The sequence below is a fragment of the Lonchura striata genome, chromosome 2, assembly GCF_050655825.1.
Source record: "Lonchura striata isolate lonStrDom1 chromosome 2, ASM5065582v1, whole genome shotgun sequence".
Taxonomy (NCBI): domain Eukaryota; kingdom Metazoa; phylum Chordata; class Aves; order Passeriformes; family Estrildidae; genus Lonchura; species Lonchura striata.
This window is the reverse complement of record NC_140704.1, coordinates 90,982,179-91,000,475: the sequence shown is the minus strand read 5'-3', so window position 1 is coordinate 91,000,475 and position 18,297 is coordinate 90,982,179. Positions and strand designations below refer to the sequence as shown.

Below are 18,297 nucleotides of genomic sequence, written 5' to 3'. Positions count from 1 at the left end.
GAAAACTGAATACAATGCTTCATTGTGTAAAGAGATCACACAATATGGTCTGTTTGTGCCACTATTGAGTACTATTTCTGTTACCAAGCATGTATCAGAAGATCTTAAAACGAAGATCCTACTGGGTTTGGATGAACCTTACTGACCACTTCCTGATACCTTTCAGTTACCAATTCTGTAATCAATGCACTGTTAACTGCTCAGCTGAATTACCATTACCGTGTTGCTGCTGCTTTATGGAGTTGTAAATCACCTTCAATGCTACAAACTCCACCCCATAACAAAAGGCAATGTAGGGCTCATCCTACAAATCAATCTTCAACCAAAGCTCAGTAAAGTAGTTTAGGTACGCAGCTGCAAGGATATGAAGAAATTAATCCAAATTACCAGAAGTGGACTTGAAAAATATGAAGCATAATGGAATATATTACTATAAGTACTCTGTCACTGAGCAAAAAAAGCTGACATACTAAAATACTAAGGATGAATAAGAAGTTTAAAGAAAAAAAAGAAAGCAAACAAGGAAAGCACTATACCCTTCCCCTTCCTAATGTGAAGGCTATGATGAAGGGCAACAGTAGACAATAGTACTAACCCAGTTCAGTATTGCAAAACAAAGCTTAAGGATAAGAGGCCTGTTATACCACTGCCAGCCCTAAACTGTTTGCTTAGTATTTTTGTCTACATTTGAAATCATTACATATGAACTAAGCAGGGAAGAAAAAAAAAAAAAAAAAAAAAAGTCAAATCCAAAGCTAAAGTCAAGGCTGACTAACTGCTTGCTGTTTATCTGTAAAATTCCAAGACAAAACTAAAACCTTTAGGAAGACAAGTCAAGCTATGTGGAGTCATAAAAGCTCAATCATGAAATAAATGTGCATTGAACATATAATATTCTCTCAACATGCTAAGAAACCACAATTAAAACCAGATGTGTGAGTGTAAGACTATCAATACTGCTTACAGAGCTGTAGAAAATCAGAAATGCAAGACAGTACCATTATGTTTTTTAATTAGATGCAAGCTGCTAAATGAGAGCAGGCTTCCATTTAGCAGAGTAGCACTTTCCTCACAAAACTTTGAATCTAGACACAACAGTCCCAAATTTAAAGTGGTAAACTATCAAAGAAGTATGCAAGAAACTGTATATCCACCATATGCTACGCGTAGCAATACTACATCTTTCCATAAGGTCAAAATGAAGGTGAGATGGTGTCTAGTGATCGCCTACTCACACCTGTTCACGAGTCACATGAAATGTCCAACTATCAAACATTTTATTTGAAATTTAGTAAGAGACTAATCACTCTACAACCCAGGAGACTGTGGGAGGGAGAGGTAAACATAAAGAAACATGAGAGAACAATAAATCAAGTACTTCTCTTGTTCATGTAATTTTTAAGGCCATATTAATTCTAGAATAACAGGACAGTCTTATCAAAAGAACACGAGCCATCTGGGTATCAATTTATGTACCAAATTCCTTGGTATAACATAACTGTGTAACATAAAAATCTCATTTTATCCTTCAGTAATACCAAGAGACCAACCAGTATTTTTGTCCAAAAACTAGGGGATGGGCAGGGAGATAGGAGGGAGATACAACACAGAAGAAAAGAGGGGGAAAGTCAACAAAAGTAGTAGAAAACGAGAATGGTATTAGCCATCAAAGGCTTCAGAAAAAATATTTCTGCATAATTTTTCATTTTCTCTAATAGACAGAATCCTATCTAGCTAGAAATCCTAGCTGGAGCCACAGTACACTGAACCTTAAATATTTATGCTGTTTTAAAACTACCAACAATGAAGGGAACAGACTTCCTCAGCACAATCCTAAATTTCGGGGGCGGGGCGGGGCGGGGAGTCTAAAGGGGCCTAAGTGAAATTATAAAGCACATCTCGGTTACCTAACAAAGTGAGAGTTTTTCTACTGTGCTTGTGAAGGAGAAGTCTTACATCCATCACTTCTCATTTCTGATCATGTAAACAGTGTAAGTTAAAAAGCAAAAAGCTGGATAAAGTCTTGTTTTCATAACTTTCTCCTTTTGGAAATGGCAACTTCAATGCAAGCAACCCCCAAACTTCTGCACTGGGAATTTTGATTTATTTCACTGAAAGAATGTGCAAGTTTTAGGAACAACCATGTGAAAGTTTGAGTCTTCAGGAAAAAGAAATGACACTGGATAAATACTTATCCATCTCAGGCATAAACTCAGTAATGCTTGTGAGAATACAGATGAAAATAGCAGAGGTTTGGTATGAGTAGTTATAGAATTCTTCCTCTTTAAGTTTTCAAAAACAACAGACAATACAAGATTTTGATTCTTAAATTTATTTTTAGCAGGATATGTTTACTAATGGATGGTGACATCATTAGAAGATAGGTCCATGTCCACCACCTGCAACAGAAGCTAGACAGATATTAAAGAAAACAATTTAAGAGTTAAAGATGACACTACTTACCCCAAACATATTTAGGAAAGTCACCTACCAAGCAGTACAGTTAGCTTTTGATGCACATATGACATTATTTACCTGTTATTAAAATTTCCTGTCAAGATTTAGCACATACATTACCTTGCTTTGATGGGAATCATGCACTTCTGTTTCAGAAAAAAACTACTAGACGCTTATTCTTAAAAAGTTAAGAAAGATGGAAAGACTGGTTAAGCAAAATTACTTACCTGTAAATTATCTTTGGAAGATAAAAGATCTGAAAATTTAGGTCTAAAGCTTCTATGTAATGCTGGAAGCTACTGAAAATTCTTTGGGAATTCCAATTCAAATTGTTAAAAAGGTTAACAGCAGCTAACATTTCTAGATACACCTAAGAAAACATCCACTTGCTCCTTCCTTTACCTGCTTGGTACACTAAGGAATCAGTAAAATAGGATCTCAGCATTATATTCACAGATTGGTGATAGTAATTCAGGAAGAAATAAAAACTTTCTGTTAACAACTGAGAGATCATGTTATACTCGGTAAAGTATCAATAGCCAGAAGTCTAACACAAGAAACAAGCTTGTCTGGAACAAATTAGTTTCACCAAAAATGAAACTTGAACAGCAAAACCTAGGGACAGACAGTTCAGGGAAATACATGCTCAAAGAATTCTGTGACAGGCCCTCTCCCAGTGCTATTTCAAATGAGAAGTCTATAAGCAATGTGCAATTTGAGCCATGGAATTTCCCAATCTCCAAAAACAGGGAGTCCTTGCTTCATCTACATTTCTTACTCACCAAAATAAATCCTAAATGTGCTAAGACAGCAAGCCCTATAGACAACATCACTAAGACATCCTAATCTTACATTTCAAAACTTCAGAATGTTTATCGGCCTTTACTTCCCAAACAAAAAAGCACTACTGATATTGAGCATGAAGTTACTTTACTCAACACTAGTTTGGAAACTTAATTTTAAGGTTCTTGTTTTTTGAAATCTCTTGTCTCTAAGGCCTTTATTAGTAAGTGGGTTAACACCATCCTGGCTCATAGTTCTGTATTAGGCAATCATATTTATGTCACACTAATCAGCCTAAAAACATTCTTAGTTGAACAGTGTACTTCAACATCCTAGGACTTCACCTGTTTAAAACAGGCTGCTAACACTGAAGACTGTCTCCTACTTTTTAAAGAAAGACCTCCAACTAGTCTGAAAATGAAACTATGCTATATTAGAATTAAATTCTTTATCAGTTTAAATAATTCAGCCAAGAAAACACGTGAAGGACCATAACAGCCCAATAATATGTAATTGCCTTCTCTCAGAATTAGGAATTATCTGATCTAGTAATATTGGGAAATTACACTGGTTTGTATTTATTGAAAACAACCAACAAGGATGGAATCTGTTCACACCTGTGCTACTATTTTTAATTTCTTTTAAACTGAGCTCTCTTATTTTACAGAACGGTAAATCTGTCTGAAGGACTAAGTCACTGCCTTTTGAGTAACTCATTATCCTGGCAGTCTACCATAACTACACAGGATACACCTGCTGGTAATGAGCTACATAAATAAGTCAGTGCCTCTAGACAACCAGCCTTTCAATGAAACTGTGCAAACTTGTCCTTCAAACCCATTACACAGGCAGCAGGCAGGTAGGGCATGTGATGAAAAGCTTAAGGCTTCCTGTTCTTTAATCTTCCAGGTTCCATTACGCAGTTGGATCAGCTGCAACTGAAATCAGCACTACCATGCATGCCATCTATCTTACATGAAGCTGGTTGATATTCCTCCCACAGGACAAACACAGTAAGGTTGATAGGAAGAACCTTCATCAACTGCTTTTCTGTGAGGCATAGAGGAAAGTAAGTCAGGAAATAAAAGTAGCTAGGAATGACACAACTGATCTGAGTGATGACTTCAAATACATTAAGAACAGCATTTTCCAGAAACAAAGCACAACAAAATCTGAATCCAAGTTATGAAGCTAAAGGTAAAGAAACCACTAGGGAAAGAAAGTGTTCTTGACAGGCATATATGACAAAACCTGGAGAATAATTGATTTTGGGACCATATGTGCATATGCTGCAGTTACAGGGTATCGTGATTGTTCAGACATCTCCCCTTGCAAAACGATGCAGCTTCAATTCCATTATTGTAATACTCAAGTTAGCAGTGGGAAGCAATTGACGTGTAATTATGTACATATTCCATGTATGTGGAATGGTCAACAGGAGACTTTACAGTAGTATATGATAGGAAAGAAAACCAGATGACTGCTAACAGCAAGGAACAGAATAACTTAAGGGATCATTTGCCAATAATGAGCTGTTCAACCTGTATCCTTCTTTTATTACAATCTCTCTGGTCGTGCTGGTGTTTGTACTGATAACCAGCTGTGTTAGAGGCTGTAGAAGCTATAAATACATTTCCCTAGGTTCAATGGATGCTTGAGTCAGGTTAAAAATTGGTGCTGAAACCTGGAATTAAATTACTATCCTTTAGCAAATACGTAACTAAGACAACAATGAATGAAAAGAGCATGGAAAGAAAATGACACTGGATAGTTAAGCTTGTAACACCAGGGATAAGACTTTCTATCTGCACTACTAAAACTAAGTCTGTAGGTATAATCAAGATAGAATAGCTAAAAAAAGCAGAAAGAGCTGGTTTAGTAGGTTTCGAACGCTAGAATCAAATAATGTGTTACTAATGTGCTGGAAGTAAAGACATAACAGTGGCAAAAAAATATTTCTCTTTGGAGAGAAAAGTTGTTCAGGCTAACTAAAAACATTTGCAAGAACAAGCTTTAGTGAAGAAGAGACTAAAACAAAACATTACGCACTTCCAGCTTATGTTCTTTCTCTGCAAGGAACTCTTTTTGACATCGGAGAAAGTCTGATAACATTCGAGTTAGCTGTTTTCTATCATCTATTTCAGCTGCCAACCTGCCATTGTAATCCGCCAGCAACATACATGCATCATCTACCATTTTGGAAAGTTGCTCTCCAGATTCTTTATCTAAAAAGCAAGCAGAGAAAAACAGAGAAAGCGTGATTCCATTACGTACCATTATGTTCTTAGAAGAGCATTTCGGTTACCAAGCTCCCAACCCTCACCTGTTATTCTGTCTAACAGGGACACATCCTGGACCTCTAGAGGCAAGGAAGCTATTCTCTGGTGAACTGCTGCATCCCCAGAGGCAGCATTTTCTAGTTCTTGTAATGCTCTAATGAGATCTGTGGTCTGAAAAAAGCATGCAAGATTGAGAACTAGTTTAAATAAATAGATCCTAGAACAAAACAAAAGTATTTTACAACAAATTTACAGTATTGATTTGATGGTAATTTTAGCAGCATTTACAGTATCACCTCTAGAGTCAAACAAAACAAAACCGAATCTTTAATCTCAGCACAACATTGCAGTGTTTCTAGTTTTAAGGTCACCTTTCTACAAGAGCTTTTTCATTTAAATTCGTGGTATAGGAATACTTATAAACCTTTTCTTCTTGACAGTAGTGATTATTTTACAGTACGTTTCATTTTTTTATACATTTTTTAAAATTACTTTTCTTGCTGTTTTGCTTCACTATTGCAAAAGACTGCACTTCTGGAAGTAGGGCTGATATTCACAGAAGCCCAAATAGCTGCTACAGAGAAACATACTCAATTGTGATGACTTGAGGACAGTAGTTCTTTGCTATAACAAAAATCCTTTTGAGACAGGGCAATACCGCAACAAAACCCCACAAGAAAGAGCTGTAACAGTGAAAGGTAGACAAGAATTTTTCACAACCATTGTGAGTGAAACTTTGGGAAATATTTTATCGATAAATTCATAACAATCTTACACTCTAGTAGTGTTCCTACTACCCTGAAAACTGAATAAGAACTAAATACATTGTAGAAAGTACTGCTGAAATCCTGATATGAATCAAGCTGGACATACAGTTCAAACATTTGGGTTTAGTATAAAATACATAGTTACAGCATACCCCACTGAAAAAATATTAAAAGAAAGTTATTTATAAAAACTTTATAAAAACTAATTATAAAAAGTTTTATGTGTAGCCACCCTTCCCCAGAAACAGTAATTTACTGAAAAACAGAAACTATTAAAAAAAAAAAGAGTAACAGAAAAATTCTATATTAAACCATATGTAAATAGATAATTTTATAAACATGCTTTTACCTGAGGAGGATCAGTGGGAGAACTTCGAGGTGAACAGTTATTTTCATCAACTTTGATCTGTTCATAGGTGCGCTTCCTCACCTTTCTGTCTCCATCTAAATCAAAACAAACACAGCAGTCAGGGAAGTGCTATTTCAAACAGGAGACTGAACCATCACACACTCACAGAATACTCACACAAAGCTTGCCTAAGTTGTTCTAATACATCGTTTTCATAAACAGACCTTTCTTCCCAGATAGACAGCACTCGGCCAAGGTGTTTCTTACAACTCTCATCAGACTCACTGTTACAAGGGAAAAAAGCAAATATCAGCACTAGGTAAAAGTATAGCACTGCTTCATAATTATTTTTCACAAAAACAGCTTCACAGATTTTAGCAATATCCAAGCATCAGAAGTGAAATAATCTCAGAAAATAACTAATTCACATTTTAAAGAAAGCAAAAACCAGCTCAATGTGCTCTAGCAAGCAGATGACAAAAAAAAAGGGGCAACACCCAACTCTTGTTTTTTTTTTTTTCAACCCATAAATCTGCAAACACTACAAATAGTTTTATGCTGCTTCAACAGCTGTGTATCGTTGTGAAAATAATCCTGTATCAAGACTCTAGTTTCCTCATGCAATGGTATTAGAGGCTGCTGGGGAAAAACAAATCATGCAACACCCAGTAATGAAAAATGTTAAACTGTTGTACCACATAAACACAGACAGTAAGCAAGTCTTACATTCAGGAAGAGCTAACAGCCTTCCAAGGCAAAAAGGGAATGAATGCTGATGAATTTACTACAACAGCAGTAAGACTATTAAAGATCACAAGAACAATGAATAAATGAAACAAGATTTCAAGTACAGAAATAGCACATGAAGACTAATTGGGCCAAAAGACATCAACTGAAATGCCCCTCAAATGCAGTGTGAAGGACACTGCACATACAAGTTTACTGTACCTTGAAACATGTTTAAAAGCCTCCACTATTACTGGAGCAAAGTCTTTTGTAAATTCTGGTCCTTTCCTTTTGCTGTTCTGTATGACATCATTGGCCAAGTACAGGAATGTCAGCTTCCTATTTGGTTTTGCTAATAAAAAGAAGAACAATAAATAATTAGAAATTCTATTTCCTTCAACTAATACCTATATATCTAGGTTCATACTGAATACAAACACCCACACCCTGAAATAAAGTGTGTTTTTCCCATTTTCATTACTGCTTACACCATTTCACATTTCAAGTATTTTCATGTGAAAGACTTTATTTACTCATTGGGTTTTCTCTCCCTTCTGCTCTTTGTTCAAGTTCTTCTTCCTTCACAGTATGACACAGCTTTCATTAATGCTATCTCAAAAAACCAACAGAAAAAATCCCCAGATATTCCGAAGTGCTCTTCATCCCCAAACTATTTTCAGGCATTTTCCTGAGCCTTTTATGATTCCTGTTTGGCGGCCTTCATGGATTTCTTCCAAGTACTTCCAAGCCTGCTCAAATTTCTTACACTCATGAAGTCTTCTGTTGAGGCACTTCACAGATCCACAATCATTCATGTGAACAACCTCCCCCTTTTCAGTCTGAATTTCATTCAGTCTTACATAACCACTCCTCATTATCACATTTAAGTAAACTGAACAGTCAATCCCTAGTCAGTGTCTTTGTATCACTGTGACACTCCCTCACCTCCAAATTGTTAAAACACTCATGTCAGCAGCTGTTAATAGCACAAAAGTGTTTTCAAAAACCACTTTCAAGCTCACGTGGTGTATCTCTTCTCCAAGCACCTTAAACGTCTTGTACCACCTCTCTTAATGTGCAAAAGACTACACGTTTCCAATTTACAAATCACTTCCCAAAATCTGTTCCATGTTTTCTACATGCTCCTACCTGGGTATTTTCACTTACACTTCATTTAATCTTCATTAGTCTTTAAGTTTCTTGGAGCTGAAACTCTTATTGTAACATATCTATCCTTGGTTAACACCAGAATACCATTACCACCACATAATCTCAATATGTACACTCTGATTTTAAAAAGAGGTTTCTCCTGAAATACAAGTTTTTTCTGCTCTTTCAAGGAAAGCAGCACTGTGGTAACAACAATCCAGGATTTCTTATGATTTGCACAAGCAAATATGATTTGATTTTGTTGCTTTCTACTCCATCCTCTCAAAAATGCATAACTACCACCCTCACATATAAAGAGAAAAGTCAATGTTAATATGCTTTCACTCTAGGGAAATGTTTTTGAGAATAAATTTTGCACTACAGAAATGAAAGACTTCTCTGAAGGATTTCTCCTTGAAATACTGAATTCTTTCCAGTCTCTTGAACAAACATATCTAACAAGTTGTGAGTTCTGGATTGACTGCGGAAAAAACACCCTCTTAAATGTAAAAATGCACTTTGCTTACAGTCAAGATAAACTAAAGAGTAGGAAACAAAAACAAATTAGCCAGGAAGCGCTGGACACAAGGTGTACTCTATTAAGAGTCTGCTCCAGACAGTGAAGTCACTACATGCAAGCAGCCAGGAAATTAATCTATTTTGGTCAAAATCTGGCTAATCTATAATGTAGGTTTTATAAATTTGTGCTGCTCAATTTCTGTATTAAGATCTGACTGATAAGAAAACAACATATCTCTTATGTTTTATGTAAATCAGAGTTCTGACACCTAGCAAGTTTTGAATTATTCAAAGTGAGAAGGTCAGAAAACACATTGTTTCACAGGCATAATCAAAAAGTAACTAGTGTTTACCAATAATGGCCCTGCCCCCTCTCTCAGTCCTTAAATAAGCCCAGAATTAGGACTCAAAATCTAATGAAGCAAGCTGTTCCCCCCTCCCCCCCCACATCCTATATCCTCTGGAACTGCATGCAGGACAGGCCTTTGCCTGTCCATTTCACCAGGAAAAAAAATCTCATTTTTTAATCCTCAGTCATGAAACCCATTTGTGAGAGACCATAATTTCCTTCTTTCCAATAAACAGCCAAATCAATTGGGCTGGCAAAGACATGAGATGGATATGCAGTGACATGAAGTCAGGTAATGCTGACCCTCACAAAGCCTTGAGTTTATCTATTAAATACAGTAAAATATTGATGTATCATATTTGGTAAAAGCATCCTTTCAGGCTTCTTTCTCCAAGTATTACATTTTCAGCTCCTGCTACAATTCAACACAAACAAAGCTGCGCAGAATGAACAAAAATCCTAGACCCACCATTAAGCTATCTCTGCCTTTGGTTGAAAACTCAACTAATGTTCTACCCTTATTATTCACAAAGAAAATTGTGAAGTAAAATTTAATTCCTCTTGCTGTAACAAGTGCTGCACAAAATTCCAAGGGTAAAAATTATGAGAAGAGCTCCCTCTCCCTTCACAGATCTTCAGGATTTACATACTGGTCTACTGGCACTCTGCCTTACACATGAGACTGAAGTGCAATGTAACCTCTGGCAACTGAGGCCGACACCTGAGCTGAAAACATTCTACTGCTAGTATAACTATATCAACTAGTGATGTCTGAAACACAAATTAAATTCAGGATCAAACAGATCTGTTCTTGAGAAAGAACTATGTTTAAAGCATCTCTCTTCAGTCGCATCTTCAGTAGCAGTGACACCAATTCTCCAGCCTGGGGCACTGATAAACCTCGGAACATCAAAATGGAACAAACAGACAATTTTTGAAGGTCCTCAACAAATGGCAAGGCTAATAGAAAAAGCCTTCTTACTGTTAGAAGTAAATGAAGGGAGAAGACCTGTAAGAACCTAGGTTGAAGAAGGATCTGAAAGGCACACACTGCCAGAATGTACAGTGTTAGAAGTAGCCATCTCTGTACCAACAGTACCCTCTGCAAACACAAGACTGCCAAGAAATCACCTGTGTTGGATTGAGTCATCTTTTCAGAAGCTGTGCAGTGTTCATGTAACTCCTCTGCTTGTTGTGGCTAGATTCACCATTTAGCCACCAAAGTAGCTCCCTGAAGCACTGGATTCTGAAATATTTCAATATGTCAACAGTGCTGGCTGGTATAAGAGCCATACTATGCATATTACTCTTAAAGCATCTTTGATGAGACTACATGGAATTGGCACCTTGAAAATGAAACTATGTCTGTACCAAAAATGTTTCTGACATGCTTAAATGCCAATGAATATTCTTCAGATAATAATGATATTTCACCAACAATGAGCATACTGAGATATCTGCAGTGGAGACAACATTATATTAGTTTTTGGCAATCCATTCTTCTCAGGAATGTATTCCTGTTAGCCCTGTCAGGATGCCCGGTTCTCTAATAGTTCAGTACCAATGCCTGACATTATTTGCTTTAATCCATAAGACTTGGAGAACTCTTAACACTGACAAGCCACCACTTTAGTGCAAGTAACCAGTATTTTACCCTGAAAGACAATATATCAGTCACTTTCACCGAGGTTAGCCTTGGCAATCAAAGTCAGCAAAATCACCTGTATTTGTCTTCTCCAGGTTTACCTCCTGCATTTCAAATTGAGCTCCCATTAAGATTGCTAGAAACATGCCCATTAGTTTCATGCTGTTTTACACCTAGAGCCAAGAGATATTTGCTGTCACAGATATGACATATGTCATACTATGACATATACTATACTAGAAGAAACTACAGAAAAACACACAAGCATAAGAGATTTCACTTGCATCCCACTTCCCAGTACAAGTGTATAGACTGACTGAGCCATCTGAAAATGTTACATTAGGACATGGCTTTCTACAGGCCAGCTCTGCTGTGTCAACTGGCCTTGAAAGAAAATACCACTGGACAAAGGATTTGAGACAATAAGCATCAATATGTTCTCTAATATGGATTCAAATAAAGACTTTGCTAAATTGCTTTTGAATTACTTTAGTCAATACACATGCAGGAGAATTTATGAGTGACACCACTTCTCCCAAAATCCCTGGGACAGTTTCTTACAGCACACTTCACACCTTTGCAAGAGGAGCTCATGACTTCTCTGTAAATACCTGACAAGCTTTCAAGCTTTTTCTAACAAGACCAAACATTGTTAAGTCCAGCAGCACTGAAACTTGAGTGGAATATCACTGATACTTCACACTGCAGAGAGCTAACATGGATTTTTATGCAAGCTGATTAAGCAGAGGATCTTTGGTAATATGACTCTAAAAAGCCACTGCCATCAGAAAAGACAATTCAAAGGTAACATAATCCATAAAAGGCATGCTGCAACATGCTGCAACAACAAGCACTTAACCTTAAAATTCATTAACCTTCTACTAAGAAAAGGTTAAACTAAGCACTCCACCTTGTGCAATTACCAAGGTTTGATAATTGCAGTGGGGTTTTTTTTGAAAGAAGGAAATGGGCTTGCCCATTGAATGTGTTCAAGGTTTGAGGGTCTCAAGGTTTGAGACTGGTTTTGGGAACACAACACACAGCCACTGCTGGGAATAAGGCCCTTAGCATCGAATTACTGCAGGGATGCCAGAAAGCTGGTCACAGACCAAGGAAACCATTCCAACATAATTACTCTGCAGAAGCTTTCCACTGCACTTAGTGCATCCTGAATTACCTGAACATATGAAACAAACCAATTCCTTTCACTGCCTCACCTAGTTGGTAAAATGACAAGATGGATATGAATCAACTGCAACAACACCTTCAGGACAGTAAAAAGACCCTACACTTCAGAACCAGAATGGTGAAGGACACACAGGTACAGGTGACATGCATGTTTGGACTACACAACCCAAATATAATTGCTATAAATGGAAGGCTCTCATATTGCTACTCTGCTGCTCCTAACTGCAGATTATTTTGTAAATCATTGTACGCAGCAAATAAGTTTCCCTAACTAGACTCAACAACACCCATTCATCTGAAGTTTTGCTTGTCTGTTGCTCTCCAAACCTTTTGGCATGGATGTCTCAACCAGGATGTGGGCATAATAACCAGTGAAATCCAAAAGCCATAGTTTTTCTTCTCTTAAATAAAAGAAACCAAAATTATTTATTCTCTCACATGGGACAATGACACTATACCACCACTAAGTAAAATAATCTTACAATCACCAGAAAAGAAAGATTCCTTCTCCTGGCAGAAAAAACTACAGAAAATAATTGCTTTAAACCAGGAACTTGTTTCCTGTGATCCACTTCCCATCTGCAAGGCAATGTATTGCAACCACTTTTGGCTATAGTTGTGCTCCAAAACAGCTAAGTATTAGAGTAGCTCAGATGTAGTACAACTTTCAGATTTGCTTTAAGTGTTGCAAAGCCTTCTCAATTTACTTACTAAAATCCTCTATCTTCCAAATTTAAGCAGCTGCCACAACAGCCACTAGCTTCAGAAAAACATATTTCATCAATGCGAACAGCTATACTGGATGAGGACCCAAGCATCAGCCTATGTCCCAGTGGCAGAAGCTGTAGACAAACCATAATCAAAAAAACCCCATGTAGCTTCTTATACGGTGAAAGACTTCAACACCCAGAAAAAAACAAAACCAAAAAAGAGTAATAAACTGGAACAGCAGGTGAACCGGCAGAGTCAAGCACTACAAATACATCTCCCTGTAACAGCCCAGATGTACCTACACAACTGTGACTCTCCTAAGGGCAATACACAATGGCTCTACTGACCTAGATAAACTGTGCAGGGAAGACAGTGATCAGTGCGACATGGGTGACAGATGAAAGCCTAAACAAGAGGTCAAGTGATTAAGGAGGATGGGGGATGATCACCATCAGTTTCTGTTACTGACTAATCATTGAGATGCTGCGTTGGGCCCTGAAGAAATAGATACCTGAATCGGGAAGTAGGTTTAAAGATACAACACAATAGTGTCCTGTGCAGGGCTAAGACTTGAACATGACGATAGCCGTGGGTCCCTTCCAACTCAGAGTATCCTGTGCTTACTAAAATATCACTAAGAAATAAATCCTTAAGTGACACAGCTGAACCTGGAAAAGCTAACACAAAATAAGATGACAGGAAAAGATTCTTATGGACAACAAAATAACAAGTCCCATATTACAAACTTTTAGCAATTTTGGGTTTTTTCCTTTGAAAAAGAACATATTTTAACCAAGTACAGCAAATTGTACATTGAGCCTACTGAACAAGCAGTTACTGTTCACCCTTGAAGACAGACACTTTGAATTGCGAAACTGAAATTTTCCATTTCAAAAAATGAACATATAGCAAACCTGTACAGTTACAGAGTGTCCTGAAACCAGGCAGCAAGAGATGTATGCAAGAGAACATACCTGACTTGCAAATAAAAAATACATTCTCAACAGACTCCATCTCAGAACAGCCTATTAAAGGTGTTTCTCCCTAAGGAGTTTCCCAGCAGCCATTCAATGACTGCAAGCTTACACAACAAATGTGTATGTTATGCCACTACTCAATTTAAAAAGAAACCCTATAAGTAATTCTCTTTATGGACACACAAAACCACAGGTTTAAATGGCCCACCAGTTGTCTCTTTAAAATGACTGAGGTAATCACAAGTTAATTAATTAGTATTACTTAACTACTTAAATACTGAATAAGCTTATGATTACTGAGTAATTAACTATTTAACTTTAAGAGTTGCATTTCGTACCTCTGCAATTTAGCTGAAGCACGATCATTTCCCTCGATACACACTTTTCAAGAAAACCTGTACATGAAGGTGTACGGAACTGATGATCCATAAGAATGCCAGAATATGGGACCTAACCACTGCCAATTAATCCAAGTAAACAGAAAGGCACTAACATTTTATGCTGTCTAAATTATATGCAGATTTGAAAAGCTATCTTTTCACCTCTACTCCAACATGGCATAAAGAAAAAGATTATTTTATATATAAAAGAATCAGAACCAAACATTTAGGAAAGAGCTCTGACATTAGGACTGGTCTTTATGAATAGCTAGAGACATGTTCAGAAAGGCTCATGCAAGCTCATCTTTCACGAATCTTTTGCCAAAACTGAAAGCATCCAGAAAAAAACATAATACCATTGTACTGTGTTCAACCCAACTAGTTATATAATGTTCCTGAAAAGCAGTAGGCTGGAAGGAAGGAAGGTCTGGAGACAGGGCTGACAATAAAAAAGGGGATACAATGAAAGGAAATAAAATCTAGAAAGGCAAGGTTCAATTTTCAGTTCCAGGACACTACTGGCTAAAAATAGCAGCTAACAATGTCAATAATTTTGATATCCATGTTCCCCAAATAGTGGTAATTTTTTTCTCAGGTAGGAGAGAAATCATGTTTCTATAGCTTCAATGACAGGCAAGTCAGAAGCCTTAAACTTACTCTAGTTATGGCCTCATTGCCAATATCCTACTTTGTGGTGTTTTATGCACTCGCTTCACCACAGGACAGTTTTCCTCTCATGCTTCCCATGCCTGTCTGCTTAGATCACTACTTCCACCTTTGGGGATTAGGCACCATCTTACAAACCTGTGCAGCAATTAGCCAGAAGTTAGTATCAGGTAAATGCAAGCTAACATTTATGAAGCTTGGATATTATAAGAGATGGAAAATCAAAATACATCCTGTATATATATATATATATATATACTGTGTATATTAACTATGGGAGCTTCAAATGAAGCTTCCTATTTTCTAACACGAAACACTTCACATAGGCCTAAAAGACCAAAAGGGTCAGAACCTTGAAAGCAACTAAGCTATTCCTAGCACAGGTAGAGTTTCACGTGCTTTCCACAGACATTTGAAGGTTTGCATCCAAAGAGAGGTCACAGCAAAATCTTACTTTGAAGCAGTAAAAGCCGGACAAAAACTTCAACAAACAAAACAAACCAAATTATGGCAGCTATTCTCACCAAAAGCTCAAAAGAAGGTTGTTATCTTGCCTCTTAATGCCACTTTCAGACATGTAGCCCAGGTTTCAAAGATTTCATTTCTCCAGTTAGTCAACCACCAAAAGAGGAAAATTAAAGTTAAGGACTGCCCATTAATATCACAGATTACTATGAACTACTGTGCATGATTATTAAGACAAGCAACAAAACTCTGTGTCTATTTCAATTCATTTAAGATACCTTCCTGGTATCATTCAAAACCCCTAACATTCGTGTTGTTTGATTAGAAGGCCCAGAAATGTGAAATGTTTCAGACACAGGTGGAAGATCCATTAATTTGCTCCTGGAACAAAAAAAGAAAGCCTGCAACTAACACAGTGAAAACGTGTTTGTATCCTAAGATGGAATATTGCCACCAAGTCAGTCTTTCTGCAGTTAGTACAAAAAATAATTCAACTCATGCCTCAAAGTTATAAAAATAACAAATCCCAGGAAAAAATTTTAAACAATACCGCAGTAGCCATATTACACAAAACTCAGTGGTTCCTTCTTCTCTCTTATGTCCTGTAATGGCTTAGTGCTGTTTTTCTGCTCAGTCTGAAAGACTGTGACTTCTATTTTTCCCATTAAAGATCTACATATTAATGAAGCTCCAAAAGAAGCTACTGGAAAACAGCATCATTTCGTAGTTTGAAGCAGAGTTGCAGCAAGTGAGTTTTCTTTTTCTTAAATGAACCAACTTAACAAGAAGTTATTATCCAGTCAGGTCAAATAAAGCATCCTATGCCATTTCTCCCTTTCACTCCCTGAACTACTGCCTATACCTGCAAGTGCTTTCCTGTTAAAGGGAAAACCACATTAGCATTTAAGTCTGCACGCTGATCATTGCTAAAGAAACTCATGTTTTTATTATATTAATATTGGTATTAACCATCTGGCAAAACTAGGAAGTAAAAATCACTTCGGACACATTACACTGCTCTTCCCTCAGTATATTCCCATCTTCATCTGCCCTTCAAGAACAGTTTCTGGAAAAAAAACCTGAGCAGACATGGAATTCAAATAGTATTACAGCTAACCATCACTACAGACGATGAAAAGTAATACCTAAAAAGGCTCTGTCTTAAAAGAGCTGTAATACTAACAACAAAAAACTCTGGCTCGCCGGATTCCTTCCGGTTTCCCACTTCCCTTTCTCCTTCAAATGGGGAGATAAAATACAAGGGGCAGCCTCCTTAGAGACATCTCATTATAGGGAGAAGGAAAAACGCGAAGGAAAAGAGAGGAGCGAGTAGAATAAAAAACGAGGGAGAAGCACCTGCCAGCCCACGGCCATCGAGAAACGGAGGCCCGGCGTTTAACGCCGGCCAAGCAGCCCGGCTCTCGCCGGCGCTCAGGCCTCTCCCGTCTCCCCGGCCCAGGCCGCCCCTTTCCTGCCTCCTCCTGCCCCGGCCCCGCGGGCCCTGCCCGGCCCCGGGCTCACCCTTGCGCAGCTCCCGCTCCCACACGCTGACGATGAGCGCCGAGTGCTTGCGGTGGTGGATGAGCCACAGGCTCAGCGTCTGCACGCTCTGCTGCGAGTTGCTCAGCTCCGACAGCTTCCGCTCCAGCGCCGCCTCCGAGAACGCCGACATCGCCGCACCGCCTTGGGCCCCGCCGCTCCGTCCCGTCCCGGCCGGGCCGCGCTCAGTCCCCGCCCCTCGGCCCCGACGAGGGCGGAGCCGAGCGGCGACTCCCAGCCCTTCTCGCCGCGGCGGCAGCGCCCGGCGCCAACAAAATGGCGGCGGCCGAGGCGCGCGGGGAGGCGCGCGGCCCCGCCCCCTCCTCCGGCTGCGCTCACTTCCGGCCGGGCGCGCGCGGGGGCGCGGTCTGTGCGGGACCGAGTGCCCCAGGGGCGGGGTCAGCCCGCCACCGCCCTGCCCTGGGAAATAACATAAAAATGCCGTGCAAATCTGCCCCCGGAACGCAACACAAGCCTAACGGCTTCTTTCACCCAGCAGGTTAAGAACAACAGAATCATTATCGTTGGAAAGGGCCTCTGGAGACCACCCAGTCCAACCCCCTGCCAAGGCAGGGTCACCTGGAGCAAGTTACACAGAAATGTGTCCAGGTGGGTTTGGAATGGCTGCAGAAGGGGACATTATATGACCTCCCTGGGCGGCCTGTTCCAGTGCTCTGCCACCCTCACCAAAACGCAGTTCTTCCTCATGTGGGGTGGAACTTCTTGTGTTTTAGTTTATGGTCATTGCTCCTTGTGCAATGGTGTCATAGGTGCTGCTGAAAAGAGTCTGAGACCATCCTCTTGGTACCTGCTTTTGAGATACTTGATTGTATTGATGAGATCCTCTCTCAGTTTTCTCTTGTCCAGACTAAACATCCCCAGCTCCCTCAGTCTCACCTCGTTAGAGAGACACCCCAGACCCAAAATCATCTTTGTGGCTTCCACTGGTCCCTCTCCAGCTTCTCATCTTCCTTGTGCTGAGGAGCCCAGAATTGGAGATGGCACTCCAGATGTGCCTCCCTAGGGCCGAGTAGAGGAGCAGGATCACCTCCCTCCACTGGCTGCAATGCTCTTCCTAATGCACCCCAAGATCCCAGTGGCCTCTTGGCTACAAGAGCACTGCTGGATCATGGACAGCTTGTTGTCTGCCAGGCCCCCCAGGTCCTTCTCCACAGAGCTGCTGTCCAGCAGCTCAGCCCCCAGCCTGTCCTGGTGCAGGGGGTTACTCCTCCCCAGGTGCAGGATCCTGCATTTGCCGTTGTTGAATTTCAGGCAGTTCCTCTCTGCCCATCTCTCCTGCCAAGGTCCTTCTGAAGGGCTGCACAGCCCTCTGGGGTATTGGCCACTC

The 18,297-nt window shown here is 39.3% G+C and overlaps 1 protein-coding gene across 1 annotated transcript in view; it reads right to left on the bottom strand.

Annotated features, from left to right (window-relative positions):
• Positions 1-17,136, bottom strand: part of RPRD1A (regulation of nuclear pre-mRNA domain containing 1A) — a 43,726-nt gene extending 26,590 nt beyond the window's left edge. The window contains exons 1-6 of the mRNA XM_021528778.3: positions 16,932-17,136; positions 7,584-7,713; positions 6,813-6,919; positions 6,636-6,730; positions 5,564-5,690; positions 5,290-5,465 (exon numbers count right to left, since the gene is read on the bottom strand). Of these exons, the coding sequence (XP_021384453.1) occupies positions 5,290-5,465; positions 5,564-5,690; positions 6,636-6,730; positions 6,813-6,919; positions 7,584-7,713; positions 16,932-17,082 (786 nt within the window). The 5' untranslated portion in view covers positions 17,083-17,136. The remainder of the gene's footprint in view (positions 1-5,289; positions 5,466-5,563; positions 5,691-6,635; positions 6,731-6,812; positions 6,920-7,583; positions 7,714-16,931) is intronic.
• Positions 17,137-18,297: the final 1,161 nt, after the last annotated feature.